The following is a 15,649-nucleotide window of genomic DNA, read 5'->3' as shown; positions in this document are numbered from 1 at the left end:
TTTCTACATTCTATATTAATTTAATAATTATTGTTTTAACTAGTCAGGTTTACACAATGGAAACTACTGGCTGCTGGTAATATTCTTCCCAAGATATCCATGACAAGGTCCATTTAATTCTTGAAGAGTGATAGGTTTCTATGCTGCAGCTTCCAGAAGAGTTATTCCCACTAATCTGTCTCCAATGTATTCAAGTTCTTCAAGAATACCCACTAAACCATCTTTAAACACAAGAGCAACAACTGAGAAATGTGCAATTATGATGCTTCTTTACTTCTTTAACATCTGATAGTCACATTGGCAGTTTTAAATCTTCAGAGAGTTGTGGTGGAACTTTCAATTTAACCCTTAGTATCTGAGAAGGGGTTGCTGACATTGCAATTTTCACTACAACTTGAAGATGAACTCAGTGTACTTGAACCCGCTGCCGATTCTGGAAAAAAAAACCACCGCACATATATATTAACATCATATTATACAATTAGGTTTGTATATATTTCTAAATTGCTTACTGACATTTCCCCTATATGGTGTAAAAAAAACTTGCAAAAATAAAACTGAATGAAACCATTTCTGTAAAACAATATAGATACAAACATCTGTATATTAATCCAAAGAGTACAACATTCCACCTAAGGGGAAAGGATATCTAAGCAAAGACAATTTTTTAAAGATTTATTTATTTATTTATTTTTGAATTTGTATACCGCCCTTCTCTCTAAGGACTCAGGGCGGTGTACAGCCACATGAAAACATAGAGTACAAATATTAAAATACCATTAAAAGATATATATAAATTTGGCCCCATAATTAAAAACAGTAACAAACCAATTAAAACATTTAAAAAGTGTTAGGCCAGCCCGGCTTGCTGGAAAAAGTAAGTTTTAAGGGCACGGCGCAAGGCACCGAGGTCTTGGATTCTCCTTATCTCTGAGGCAGCTGATTCCAGAGGGTAGGTGCTCCCACAGAGAAGGCCCTCCCCCTGGGGGTCACCAGCCTGCATTGTTTGGCTGATGGCACCCCGAGGAGGCCTTCTCTATGGGAGCGCACAGGTCGATGGGAGGCCGTCGGTGGCAGCAGGCGGTCTCGAAGATAACTAGGCCCTATGCCATGGAGCGCTTTAAAGGTGATAACCAACACCTTGAAGTGCACCCGGAAGACCACTGGGAGCCAGTGCAGCTCACACAGGAGAGCTGTTATATGGGAGCGCCAGGTGGCTCCAGTGACTACCCGCGCGGCCGCATTCTGGACCAGTTGGAGTCTCCGGGTGCCCTTCAAAGGGAGCCCCATGTAGAGAGCATTGCAGTAGTCCAGGCGAGAGGTGATGAGGGCATGAGTGACTGTGCACAGGGCATCCCGATCAAGAAAGGACCGCAACTGGCGGATCAGGCGAACCTGACAAAAAGTCCCCCTGGCAACAGCCGTCAGATGTTTCTCCAAGGACAGCTGGGTATCCAGGAGGACTCCCAGATTGCGAGCCCTCTCCGAAGGGGCCAAAGACTTGCCCCCAATAGTCAGTGATGGAGTCAACTGACTATATCGGGATGCTGGGAACCAGAGCCACTCAGTCTTGGAAGGGTTGAGCTTGAGCCTGTTTCTCCCCATCCAGATCCGCACAGCCTCCAGGCATTGGGACATCATTTCAAGGGCATCGTTGGGGTGGCCTGGGGTGGAGATGTACAGCTGGGTGTCATCAGCGTACTGGTGGTACTTCACCCCAAAGCCACGGATGATCTCACTCAGTGGCTTCACATAAATGTTGAACAGAAGGGGTGAGAGGACCGACCCCTGAGGCACTCCACATATAAGAGGCCTCGAGGTCGATCTCTGCCCCCCTGCCAACACGAACTGCGACCGGTCTGAGAGAAAGGAGGAGAACCACCGTAGCACGGTGCCCCCCATCCCCAACTCCTCCAACCAGTGCAGCATGATACCATGGTCGATGGTATCAAAAGCCGCTGAGAGGTCAGAACAGAGGAGTGACCCCTGTCCCGAGCCCTCCAGAGATCATCGACCAATGCGACCAATGCTGTTTCCGTGCTGTGCCCGGGCCTGAAACCCGACTGGAATGGATCTAGATAAGATGTTTCCTCCAGGTACTGCGGAAACTGTCGCGCGACCACACTCTCAACAACCTTCGCCACAAAGTGAAGGTTGGAGACAGGACGGTAGTTGGCTAATACTGCCGGGTCCAGGGAAGGCTTCTTGAGGAGAGGCCTCACCACCGCCTCTTTCAAGGCCGTGGGGAAGTAACCCTCACTCAACGAAGCATTAATAATTCCCTGGAGCCAGCCTCGTGTAACCTCCCGGGAAGCCAGTACTAACCAGGAGGGACACGGGTCCAGTAAACATGTGGTCGCGTTCAGTCTCCCCAGAATCCTGTCCACGTCATCAGGGGTCACAGAGTCAAACTCTTCCCAGATAACATTCTCAAGACTATTCCTCGCCACCCTGCCCGAATCTACCCAGTCAGAGTCCAAATCCCCCCGGATCTGAGCGATTTTGTCATACAGATATTGTCCGAAATCCTCGGCCCTGTCTAGTATAAGATACAGTATATGATGACATATATTTGATAAATGAAACTAAATGCAAACTTCTGCAAAGTGAACCTTACCTGAGCTGCTGAGAGAGAAAGCAGATTTGGAGTTACTGAGTAACGGTATCAAAATGTTGATAGGGACCCACCCTTCTTTGTTTGTGCTCAAATTCCTCAGATACCTAAAAATACACATTTGCTGTGAAACTGTTGAAAAGCCCAGCATCTACAAGAAATCAAAACATTATGGCTAAATTCAGAAAGAATATAGCCACCCCATGTTTAGATATACAGTAGATGGTATTTGGAATGTAATCTTATATACACTCTGAACATTCCAGATTTCCAGCTGTGATATGAATGCAAGTTAGACTCTCATTCTCCCAATTCAGACAATATTTTATCTTGTAAATTCTCTCCTGATGGGTTCTGGACATGATAATACATATATTAAATGCAAATTTAATTTGAGAAACAAATTGAAAAACTTATTACATTTGTGAATTGGATTAACTTCCCAAGACTATATGCTACAGTGTTTCCCTGAAAATAAGACCAGGTCTTATTTATTTATTTTTGCCTCCAAAAGAGGCATTAGGTCTTATTTTGGGGGAATGTCTTCTGCTGTCTCACTCGTGGTAGTGGCACCGACAGCCCCACCCAGGAGCCCAGAAAGGCTTTGGAAAGGCCTCTGGTGGCAAAACTGAGGCCGGGAGCACCATGCATGTCAATCCAGAGCTCGTTTTTCAGCTGCATAGGCCTTTCCTGAAAGTCTCAGACTGTGAAATGGAGGCTGAGGGCGACGCACGCAAGCAATAGCAAGCAGCCGCAGAAGAAGTGGGCAGGTAAGATGAAAGAGGTATCAGGGTGTGGGAGGCCTTGCTGCAACTATCTTAAGGTAAGTGGGTGCAGGGCACATGGGGCAGCGCCACCCCCCATCCCCACCCTAGCTTGATTTTTACCTGTGTGCCTTGTCCCACCTCATGAAACCAGGTGCAATGAAGTAGGTGGAGTCTTAACTAGGGCTTATTTTGGGGATAGGGCTTATATTGGGCACACATATAAAATTCAAGCTAGGTCTTATTTTCAGGATATCTCTTATTTTGTGGGAAAAACAGTATTTGTACTGAATTGTTTTAGTTTGCTCTATACTGTATTGTAGTTTTGTCAAAGACTGTTCTTATAATTGGGGGGGGGGATATTCTAAGCTTCTTCAAGATTTATTAACCATAGTTATATATCTAGAATAGCATATACATACTCGGCAAAAGTATATTTCAATATATTTTGTATTAAAATACAATACCAAAGACCATCCGCTCCTTCATGGATTAGCTGAACTAACTCTCCACTGTTCAGGATCAAGCCGTTTGAGTTGCCTTTATCGTAACTGGCTACAACAGTATATTTACCAGGAACCTAAATATAAAAATGAGAAACCACAGTTGGTTTAATAAGAAATAATCCTCTAAGTACTAGAACTGTCACAATAAATATATTGACGTTTGAGACATAACTAAACAGTGGTATCAGTTCAGTTTTTCTATAATGAAGTTCCCAAATGCAGCCTTCCGGGTTAAATTAAAGATCCATTTTATAACATTTCAGAATTACAGCTTTCTAATATGTATATGACTTTACATTCATATGTATAAATATTCAGAATCTTTAAAAAATGTTATAATCATAATTTATAATGTTATATTATTAATAGCTACAGTAGAATTGTTCAAATCTATATATATATAATTCTTTTCTGTACTGTAATTATAAAAACGTAAACATTAATTTTTCCTTAGTGATTACTTATTCAGTGAGTGGATTCAAATATCTCATTACATTTCTACAATAAAGATGAAAGTTACCAATTTCTTCTCTCCCTTTCCCTCTTCTTCTGCATCTGATGAATTAAATGGATCTTCTGCACTAGACCAACCATCATTTTCTTCAGAAGCATCAAGAGATTGAGATGTTTTGGACCAACCTGAATAAATAAATAGTTATTATTGAATAAATCAATACTTATAAGAGATCTGAGATTCTCTCTCTCAGACATATAAACCCACAGACACATGTATAATTTTAATATAAAATACAGAATCCATTTGGAACTAGGAATGACAAAACAAAATGAATTTAAAAATGGGTCTAGTTCTTTTTTCCTATTAGCCTTATGTTCCCTGAATTTTGGTTTTAAACATGAATATTTTATAATATTGGTATTTTATATTCTGTATTACAACATACAAAACAAGGAACTCATTCAATACTGATAAAGGTATGCTTAGAACAAGCAAATGATAACCACTGTATTTAATTTCAAATCACTCACTTCCAGAATAAGTAACTACTACAGAAATATACATTTTCCCTATTTAACAATACAATTTCAAACAACCGCACGTATTGTTTCATGTATCTTTCTATATTGGTTCACTATTCTATCTTCCTATCCTACTTTATTTATCACATGCAAGAAAGTAAACAGATAGCGGCAGGAATACAATTAGAAAAATGGTTGCTAATGATGACACCTAGTTTCTATTGAATAAAATAGGTGGGCTGCAATTGGCAGGATGGTTCAGGGAAAATTTTAGTGTATTTCTCCTAATAGCTAAGATTATTCAAGTACATTTAATCCCTCCCTATTGTTACCAATAAATAGAACAATTTCTTTAATTGACAGTGTCTGGAAATGTCAAACAAAGGAAACATAGGACAGACATTTGTGTCTGTGAATTTTTCTTTCTGAGATTTTTGCAGTCTGCAACTATCACTTCCACCAGATCCTGAAGACATTTATATTTAGTCATAGACTGCCAGTGTAATGCAGAGATCAATGGGTTGCATTGAATTGTAGCTTCTGACATCTTGAAAGAACAAGATGTCAGAAGCTACAATTATGGAACACATCTAGATTGCTCCTCATTATGATATCGTCATAATGGTAAATGGGAAACCCTCTGATTACATCCTGACATCTTTAGAAGCAGAAATATGCAGATCCATACAACAAGTAGAAATTCTAAAAAGAACTAAAAAGGAAGCTTTTATTAAATAAAAGGGCACAAATGAAGAATTAAAGGCGACAATCCTATCTAACAAATCCTACCATGACTAAATCAAGCAAGCAACTTGAGTTTGAGAGCAGGCTTGTTGTGTCTCAAGTGGGCAAGGAAAGAAAGCCACAAGAAACCACACCATGCAGAAAGCTCAGCGATCTAGGCCCAAGAAAAAATACATTACCTTGCCTGCCTTGGGCTGTTAGTAAAAGGTAAGTAGCGCTGACCCACTTTGCCCTGTTCCATTTTAACACAGACCTTGCATCTGTGAAAGAACTGAATAATAAATATCCCTGCAGCTGCAGCTATTTCATTTATATTATTGGAAGCTATATTTAACCTGTTCATAATTAAATGGATGCCCAAAAGCAGTTTGTTTTGCATAGCTTTACCCATATAGAGATAATGTTTTTCATATGCCATGTAGATTTTGTGGGAATGTAAGGCTTAATAATACTTAATAGAAAAGGAGCAATGCAATATATGGAAATGAAAGGAATCGGAGTATTTAATGAGTGATAACTTGATCTCTGACGCCCAGGAACCCCTAATGAGTACTATAAGAGTTTGGGTGAGATATCCTAGTCTGGGATCTTCCTTATATCAACAGAGCTTTCTCCTCCTTCCTGTCACTGATGCCAGCTGCTTGCTTGCCAGGAAGAGTTGATCAATAAACAAGCAATAGCAACAGCAGCAGATTTTCTTCTTTCTCCTCAGTTACTCATAACTTCAGAATGGATACAGAAAACCCTTAACTCTTTTTGTCATCTACCAGACAACTTGATTTTTGGAGTCCAAAACTGGTAGCCTTAGTAAGGGACAACAGTAGCCACAGGGTTACAATTGTGAGACTCCTGCCAGGTTAAAACATGCTGATGTTTGGTACGGCCTATTTTTCAGATATGAGACTCATGTTTTACACTGACAATTTTCAATAATTTCCAAATGAGAGCTGTAGATAGATAGATCAGGCAAAGGAAGGATTCATTTTATTAATCTAATTCTTCCTCATAATGTTGAGTTCATTTTATGGATATAAATTATGATGATTGCTATACTCTGCTATACAATTATTATGGTTGGCTATACAAATTATTATGGTTCCTATACTCTCTTTATAGGGATGCGGTGGCTCAGTGGCTAAGATGCTGAGCTTGTCGATCGAAAGGTCAACAGTTCAACGGTTTGAATCCCTAGTGCCGCGTAACAGGGTGAGCTCCCATTACTTGTCCCAGCTTCTCCCAACCTAGCAGTTTGAAAGTACATAAAAAATTCAAGTAGAAAAATAGGGACCACCTTTGGTGGGAAGATAACAGCGCTCTGTGCACCTTTGGCGTTTAGTCATGCTGGCCACATGACCACAGAGATGTCTTTGGATAGCCCTGGCTCTTCGGCTTTGAAATGGAGATGAGCGCTGTCCCCTAGAGTTGGCAGACTAGCACATATGTGTGAGGGGAACCTTTACTTTTACCTTTACACTCTTTAATCTCAACCATTCCCTTTATGCAGTGTCATCTTCTACCAGTGTCACCCTCAGCCTTGCAGAACATAATAACATATTTTACTCTTATCATCTGCCCACATTATCTGTTTGCAGCATAACTGCTTGAACTTCACTTGAATGGAATATTTAATATGTTGACTCAGCCTTCCATCCTTCCAAGGACCCAAGTTGTTGGGGGCAATATGCTGATTCTTTAAATTGCTTTGAGAAGGCTATAAAGCACTATGAAGCGGTATAGGAGTCTAAGTGACTCCTATTGCTATTTCCCGATTTCAAGGCTGATTGATCAGTTCTTCTGCAGTCTTTAGACCTGTAGTAACAATCAGATCCATTAACACTGGAAATACCACTGATTTAATTATATGGATTGGTATTGCCATCAGCATATACCTATCATTAATAAACTTGCCTAATTTTTTTTTCTGTTTTCTTCCCTAAGATTAATCTGTTCTTATATCTCTTGAGCACACTGTCTATTCTTATTCCTGATTTAAAGAAAATTGAACTGTTGATCAATTTCACCATCAAACATAAGTTTACTAAGCAGTTCTTACAGAAGTCAAACAGTTCCATTCTTCAAAGAATTGGCAAACCTAGTTAGCACATAGCACAGACTTTATTGGGATTCTAGATTAATAACTCAAACAAAAAGGAGATGGGTAACTATTTTAGTGTAGTTGTTAAACCAGACTAAGGACAGCAATGAATCAAGGTAAGTCCACATTTTTTGAAACCTGAAAGTCAAATTTCATAGAGGCATTAACCTCTATATTTTAATATTTTATAGTATTTACCAAGATCTTACATCACAATATAATAAAGTACCACATCATTTTTTGTTTCATACAATAACTTTTCCAATTGGTTCCACGGAAAGCTTTTGAATTTACCTTTGCTTTTTTCAAGATTCTTTGATGCTACTGAACTGACACAACCATCTGGACTATCTGCATTTCTCATTTCTTGTTTTCTCAAGTGCCTTCCCTCATTTTTTGAAGGGCTATTCGTGGAAGAAAATGAGAGTTATCATTTATAGTTATCTTAATAGTGTTACAAGCATGGATGATTTACATCACAGAAAGATCTTTAAAACAAACTGCAGGGATGTTTTTTTTTTTTTTTTAAAAAAAAGACTGTGCATTAGAATATAAAACCACAAGGGAAAACTGGTTTTAGGTAACCATGTATAATCTGAATCCACAGTCTATTTCTTGGGAAAGCCTTTAAGGTACATTTAAATCATGTATAGAAGTTAAGAATTTAAATCTCTAACTTGGCCCACAACACTTGAAATCCAAAAGCATACATTGTTTTCAATATTTTAAAAAGTAATCTTTGAGGTAGAGAATGACTCACCTGGTATTTGCTGAGAGAGACAAAGGTAAACTCTGAGTATGTTCAAGAGCTTTATGCTGGCTAGCTTCTGTGAGTGAGAAAGAGAGAAGGAAAGTATCTTTAATTGATAAGATTAAGCTTTGGAGACCAACATTAAAACAGGGAACTATTTTATCTGCAGTCCAAATAATTTAATAAATGTATACAATTTTTTTTTACATCACAATGTACTGGGTATGGACAGAATTCTTACTTAAATAATAGGATTTTAACTAGAGTAACTGTAACCTACAGTAACTTGTTCATGGCCACCACTTCTAGCTCATAATATATACTTTGCCATCTCTGCTTATCCTTGCCTTTTCTTTATTGGGGCAGGGAAATGTCAAAAATAACCTTGCATCCCTATCCCATGCAGACAGATGTGCGTTTTCTAAAGTAAAGGGGGGAAAAACATGATATACCTTGCCTCATTTTCTACAGGAAAAACTATGAGGGTGCAACTAGAGATGGAAGTGTGTTGGGAGTGACTGCCATTTCAAGGAAGAAGAGCTAGTTTTGTTCCCCTCCTAAGGAATTTGTTTCTGTTTAGAAAAATAAACAGAACTTTTACTCTATGTTGATATTTTACATCTAAGTTATTAGATATCAGAGACTGACAAGAAAGACTTAACTTACGCCTGCAAGCCTGCAATTGGCTGGTCAACACTTTTCTAATTTCATTTACCCAGGTAGCTTTGATTTCAGGAGTTGCAGCCTATGTAAAAACAAAAACAAAACAACCAGAAATATAATCCTTTTGTCCTTCTGAAGGCAGCCAGTCCAAAAAAAAAAGAAGAGAGAGAGGGAGAAGGGAGAGAGAGAGAGAGAGAGAGGGAGAGAATTTCAACAGATGAGGTTAGACTTGTGTCAGTGTCAAAACTGGGAAGCTGACAAAGTCTTACCCCATTGTATATGTGTGCAATATTTATAAGTACCACTTTGTATATTTTTGCAAAAGGAGAGTGGTTTGGATTGGGATATCATAGTTGCCATCTTGTCTCTTATGACCTCCAATCGGGTGTCACTATCTCATTGTCACAAAATGCAAGTAACTATTTCTTCCTTCTGTTTTCCAACCATCTTTCCCCCCCACAAGTCCTGGAGAAAAGACCCGGAACAGGGACCTTATTGCTACATAAATTATGTAAATGATATTCTTGTATTTGTAATTATGCTATTGTTTTCATGTTTTTATTAGCTTTCTTGAGCATCATAGCTGGCAGAAATGGGAAAGAAACTGATCAAATAAATAAACAGCCTTTTCAATAAACAGCATTTAAAGAAAAGATTTTACCTGTATTATGTAAACTTCTTCCCTTGCATTATACCAGATTTCAAATTTTTTAATATCACCTTTCACATTTTCTGTTATTCCAACTGCAGTCATCTAGAAAACAAAATAAAATGTGTATATATAAATATATACAATATACTCTCAATCTTACACGGGAAAAGACCCGAATATGCCAAGACTTGCATACACACACACACACACACACACACACATATATACATATACATATATATATACACATATACATATACACATACACACACATATACATACATACATACATACATACATACATACATACATACATACATACATACATTGGCTGGGGGTGTGTTCTGTTTGGGTGGGGGCTTGGTTGTGCTCGGGTTAGTCTGAGTTGCAGGACCACGAACGCGAAGCCAAACAACAGCAACGCAGCTCACCAGCTCAAATCCCCCTGCAACTCAGACTAACCCGAGCACAACCAAGCCCCCACCCAAACAGAACACACCCCCATCCAATCAGAGCACAGCCAACCCCCCATCCAATCAGAACACACCTCCACCCAATCAGAACACAGCCAAGCTCCCACCCAATCAGTTCACACCCCCACTGGCAGTTAAAAGGAAGAAACAGCTGCGATCACACATTGCTCCTAGAAGCACGAAGCCGAAAACACCAGCCTGAAGATGCCGAATGAGACTTCGTTGAAACGTCGCCAAGACACTTCCAATTTTACGTGGGACAAAACCCGAATAACCAAAGACCTATATACAAACACCTGCAAAAACCTCAGGAAATATATATATACAGGCTGATGAATGGAGGAGAACCTGTGGCTCAGTGGTTAATACAACTGCCTAACATGCAGGCAGCCCAGGTTCGAATCCAAGTAAGGGTAAGGCTGGCTGATAAGAGCTAAGAAGCTTGAAATAGATCTATACCAGTCTCCCTTTATTTCTTTATCAGTAATGCATGCAATTATGGCACTGTACATAAGGAAATTAAAAATAGTTCCTAATATATGTTATTTTAGAAAAAGTGTACAAGAAATGGAGAGAAAACAAGATTGCATTTGTTGGTCAGATTGACTAGGTACTACATTAATTAAACTGTACACTGATATTGTTATCCTGATTTTCCAAGATTAGACATTGGAGTAGAGAAGATCAACAGCTTTACATCTATGTAGACTTCTATGGTTTTATGAGATATAAAGGGTCAATATATATATCAGGCTTATTCACCACAGTAACAGAATAGAAATAAGGCAATTTTAGTTTTATTCCAATAAAATCTTGGTCTTTGGCCAAATATTCAAATATTTAAAATTACACAATTCAAGATTCAGAACTTCAAATTCAAACATTTGTCTATATATTTTAAACGTATTTTTAAATCTTACATTTAAAGAATTCTTAAAACTGTATGAAGGAGCTTTTTCATATCCTTCTCCATTTTCTTCTCTCTTTTTACAGAATAAGATCGCCTTCTCGTGGAGGAAGAGGTGTCTTTGCATTGGCTTAAATCGAGCCAAATCTTTCACTTTTGAGTGGCCCTTTTTATGATCAATCCATACGTTAAAGGATCCTTGCATTAAAAGTTTCCCCAGTTCATGCAGGTTCCCCTTCAAGAAAAAAAATAGCAAACACACACACAAACACAGTCAATAGAATTGCAAGAAGATAGTTTTATTTCTGATTACTAAAATGTGACTGTTAAATAATGATGGCCCAAGTAATATAATTCATCTTAAGTTCAAAACCAAAAGAGAAAATGATTATTTTGTTTACAGGTAGTCCTTGACTTACAATCATAATGGAGCCTGTCCATTACAGTTGTAAGTATCATGGTCATTAAGTGAATTACCCACATGATTCCTTCACTTAACGACCACATTGCCTGCTGTCTCTGTTGTAGAGCACAGGATGCCTCAAAAGGGGGAGGGGGTTGGGAAGTCTAGCCCAAGCCCAGTTCTCCACTACAGCACCTCCTCAACTCACACAGAGCCCGCCCAGGCTTCCCACACTCCCTAAGGAACACAGTGCTCTGCTTCCTACCCCGCTGAGTCTTTGCAGGTCTTGGGCCTCCTTCCCACTCCACTAGGTCTCATACTCCTCTCTGCCACATTGTCATGCCCCTGTTGGAGTCTGAATCCAAAGGGGAAGAGGAACGGCTGACAGAGAGTGAGAAAGTGGATCCACTGGCTGTGGAAAAAACTGGGGAAGAGCAAAGTCAGGCTGGTCAGAGCAGGGGAGAGGTAGAACAAGGGAGAGGGGTTTCAGATGAAGACCAAGGCCCACCCTCTCCTCATCCTAGGCAACGCAGGGAGGAACGGAGAGGAGAGCAACGTGGGTTGTGTGGCTTACAAGGGCTCCCAACTGGTTTGATTTATTGCCGTGCTACTTTACTTGTGGAATTCCTTATTTTGCTTGCCCTGCCAGATTAATTACCTTGTCTTGCCTTTGGATTTTTTGTTAGAAATTTTCTGCTTACAACGTTTGGGACTGAAGTATTGCTAGCCAAAGACTATTACAGGTTGGTGGAAGAGCTCTCTCCAGGCCAGAGAGTTGAAAGGGACATTGGGGGCACAGTTGGTGATAATAAATGGACTCATATCAGTTCTCTGGCTGTGTTGCCTTTGTGTCACACTTTGTGTCATCACATACATTATGCTTAGTCTATTTACTTTATCCAAAGATTGCCTTCGGAAGAAAAAGCTGATCTGCTGCATAGTCTTCCTACGTGAAGGCCATGTGGTACCATCTTGAAAGCAGTGACCATTTATGGTATTGGAGGCAATTCACAGATAAGAATTGCAACTGCTTCCAAAATGGTATCTGCTTCCAGGACAGCACCGCACAGCTTCTGTATGTATAGGAAGGCTATGGGGCAGATTGACTGATTCTCCCTTTCTGAATGGGATCTTGGAGAGATTGGTGTCACAAGCACAGAGGTGCCAGGGGAAGATAAGCAGGTGGGGGTCTCAAGACCTACCCCAGTGACTTATGAGTTGCCCTGTTGATTGAAAATGGTGGTCAAGGAGTGTGGGGTACTTGGCACCCAGGTTGACAGAGGCCACTGGGATGGTTGAAACTGGACTGGTCCCAAGCAGCATTTGTTCAGGACTGCTGTAACTTCGAACAGTTACTGAAAATGCATCCATAGATTGAAGAATACCTGTGTTAAGCATTACACACAGGCTACTATTCAAATATCTGATCTCCAAAGTATGATCTGAAGTAAAACAATCTTATCTTTTTTCCTCAATTAGTTTTATGACCAGGACTCTGCAAGGAAAGGCTTGCAACTTAAAACTATATATGGAGGAAATCAAATAGGCAAGTTCTAAAAAATTCCAAATTCCAATTCCAAAATTCCAATTACGGTTAGTCCTTGACTCATTTAGTGACCATTCTAAGTTACACCACCACTGAAAAAAGTGACTTATGACCATTTTCCACACATGTAACCATTGACGCATCTCCATGATCATGTGATGACAACTGGCTTGTATTTAACTTTGTTGCAGTGTCCTGGGGTCATGTGATCAATTTTGCAAACTTTGACAAGCAAAGTCAACGGGGAAGCCAGATTCACTTAACCTGTTACTAACTTAACTGCAGTGATTCCCTTAATTCACTTAAGCAAGAAAGGTTGCATAAGGGGGAAAATTCACTTAACAACTGCTTCAATTAGCAACAGAAACGTTGGGCTCAATTGTGGTTATAAGTCGAGGATGACCTGTATTTATTTTTAAGTTGGGTTAATTAAATTTCCATTTCATTCAATTAGAGGGAGAGATAAGATGCAGAGTTAAATTAGAGACGTCATCTGAAAAACAGAACTTTTTACCATTTAAAAAGTGGTTTGGGAGGTCTAGTATATGGGATTATGAAATCATTGTTTACCACCCTTAGCTCTTGAAGGACCCTGGATGCCATTGGGCTAGCCACCCTGTTTTAGCCCAACCCACTTCAGTTGCTGTGATGAACAAAAATAGGAAAGATTATCTATACTGCCTTAAAGTCCTAATGAAAGTTGGGATTTAATTTGAATAAAAATTTATTTTATTTCAGGTTACTGGAAAAATAAAATATTTGCACTATTTATGCAGGTTTGGTCTTGCTTCTCGGTCTATAAAATATGAGATACCAAAACCTGCCAGTTGGCCTGGGACCCCAATGGGGAAATATCACATTGGAGGTTGTTGATAGACTAATACCAGCTCCCACCTACCCCTCCTTGTATATTCTGTCCCCTTCTTCCCCTATCTTTGGTTGTAACTTGGAATTTATTTGCAATTTTAATGTGATTTTAAACATCTGTGTGTATACTTATGGTTTTATTTGAATGTTGTAAGCCACCCAGTCACCTTGTGGCGAGATGGGCATTGGGCAGCAAACAAATTCAATGAACAAAGAAATATTACCAGTTACCTCATAGCCAGTGATTGCAATCTGATGCATGGAATCGTTAACTGCTTTAAGAATTCCCAATATTGAAGTCAGGGCCATTTGGAGATCTTCAGCACCTTCACAATTTTTACTGTACTTTAACATTTCCTGTTAGGAAATTACACATACTTCAGGCAACAGAAAAGCATCTGCAGTGTATCATTAAGGAAATGCTTAACGGGGCTCTTTTAATCTACTGGGGCAAGTCCAATGATCTTGAACAATTTCAAAGATGCATATATTTTACATTTAATTATTTTCAAATAAATAGATATTAAAACAAGAGGATAGAATAAAAGACCATTAGCTTCAGGATCAAGTATTGATCAGTTCAAGGGCCATCTTTGTCCAATGCCTAACTTGTCTCCCACCCCCCACTTCTAGAATGGAGAATTTGCTTAAACAAGCTATTTCTTTTTGAGCAGAATTTCTCTGCAGAACAGCACTTCCTTAAAAAGTGCTGGCAACTTTTTCTCTCAATGTATATTCTCTACTATGTGCCTATTTACTCATTTGTAACATCTTCTTTCCCAATGAATGTAAATTCAAATATTAATTTACTTCTTGCTAATTATCTGATCACCAGAGTGAGCATTTGAAAGGATAGAGATAGAATGAGAAAAAGCGCTACAAGATTGGGGTTGCAAATTTGGCTGCCTTGTGAATCAAATTTCAGAGATCATCCTTGCTGTTTGGGGTCACCCACTTGTGGGAGGCAAATTTCTCTGACATTGTAAGTATGTTCAGGGATAATTTCTTAATATTTTTTTCTTCTGAAAGATTTGTCGCCATCCTGGTGTTTCCCTTGGTGCTCTTGTACTTTGGTATCTATCCTGCAAATCCTAAATTAAGTAATGATGCACAAACTAGCAGCAACCGTAATTTTTCTGTATTTCTTCTGTTCCTTTAGTCAAAGTATTACTGAACAAACTCTACTTTCCATTTGTGAAGTAGAAACATTCAGAGTCCTGGATTAGACTTTCTTCCAGCAAAGGGATCTTACTTTCAGAAAGGATAAATTTTATTGCCCTGAAGTCTCTCTTGGAGCATTAAAGGTAAAGGTAAAGGTTCCCTTCACACATATGTGCTAGTCGTTCCCAACTCTAGGGGGCGGTGTTCATTTCTGTTTCAAAGAGCCAGTGCTGTCCGAAGACGTCTCCGTGGTTATGTGGCCGGCATGACTAAACGCCAAAGGCGCACAGAACACTGTTACCTTCCCACCAAAGTGGTATTTTTCTACTTGCATTTTTACATGCTTTCGAACTGCTAGGTTGGCAGAAGCTGGGACAAGTAAAGGGAGCTCACCCTGTTACACGGCACTAGTTTCGAACCGCTGAACTGCCGACTTTTTGATCGACAAGCTCAGCATCTTAGCCACTGAGCCACTGCATCCCTGGTACCCTTGGAGCATTACCTTTTACTTATTCCAGGGAAGAG

At 39.5% G+C, this 15,649-nt stretch overlaps 1 protein-coding gene across 2 annotated transcripts in view; it reads right to left on the bottom strand.

Annotated features, from left to right (window-relative positions):
- Positions 1-305: 305 nt before the first annotated feature.
- Positions 306-15,649, bottom strand: part of MCF2L (MCF.2 cell line derived transforming sequence like) — an 81,504-nt gene continuing 66,160 nt past the window's right edge. For both annotated transcript variants that reach the window (XM_070944194.1, XM_070944195.1), the window contains exons 21-30: positions 14,195-14,320; positions 11,161-11,382; positions 9,777-9,869; positions 9,119-9,197; positions 8,462-8,528; positions 7,996-8,105; positions 4,405-4,523; positions 3,846-3,958; positions 2,618-2,721; positions 306-433 (exon numbers count right to left, since the gene is read on the bottom strand). In XM_070944194.1, coding sequence (XP_070800295.1) covers positions 342-433; positions 2,618-2,721; positions 3,846-3,958; positions 4,405-4,523; positions 7,996-8,105; positions 8,462-8,528; positions 9,119-9,197; positions 9,777-9,869; positions 11,161-11,382; positions 14,195-14,320 — 1,125 coding nt within the window. In that variant the 3' untranslated portion in view covers positions 306-341. The remainder of the gene's footprint in view (positions 434-2,617; positions 2,722-3,845; positions 3,959-4,404; positions 4,524-7,995; positions 8,106-8,461; positions 8,529-9,118; positions 9,198-9,776; positions 9,870-11,160; positions 11,383-14,194; positions 14,321-15,649) is intronic.

The sequence above is a fragment of the Pituophis catenifer genome, unplaced genomic scaffold (assembly GCF_029215685.1).
Source record: "Pituophis catenifer annectens isolate HBS135680 unplaced genomic scaffold, rPitCat1.0.hap2 SCAF_4, whole genome shotgun sequence".
NCBI lineage: Eukaryota > Metazoa > Chordata > Lepidosauria > Squamata > Colubridae > Pituophis > Pituophis catenifer.
Note: the sequence above shows the minus strand (reverse complement) of the source record. Positions and strands in the feature narration are given on the sequence as shown.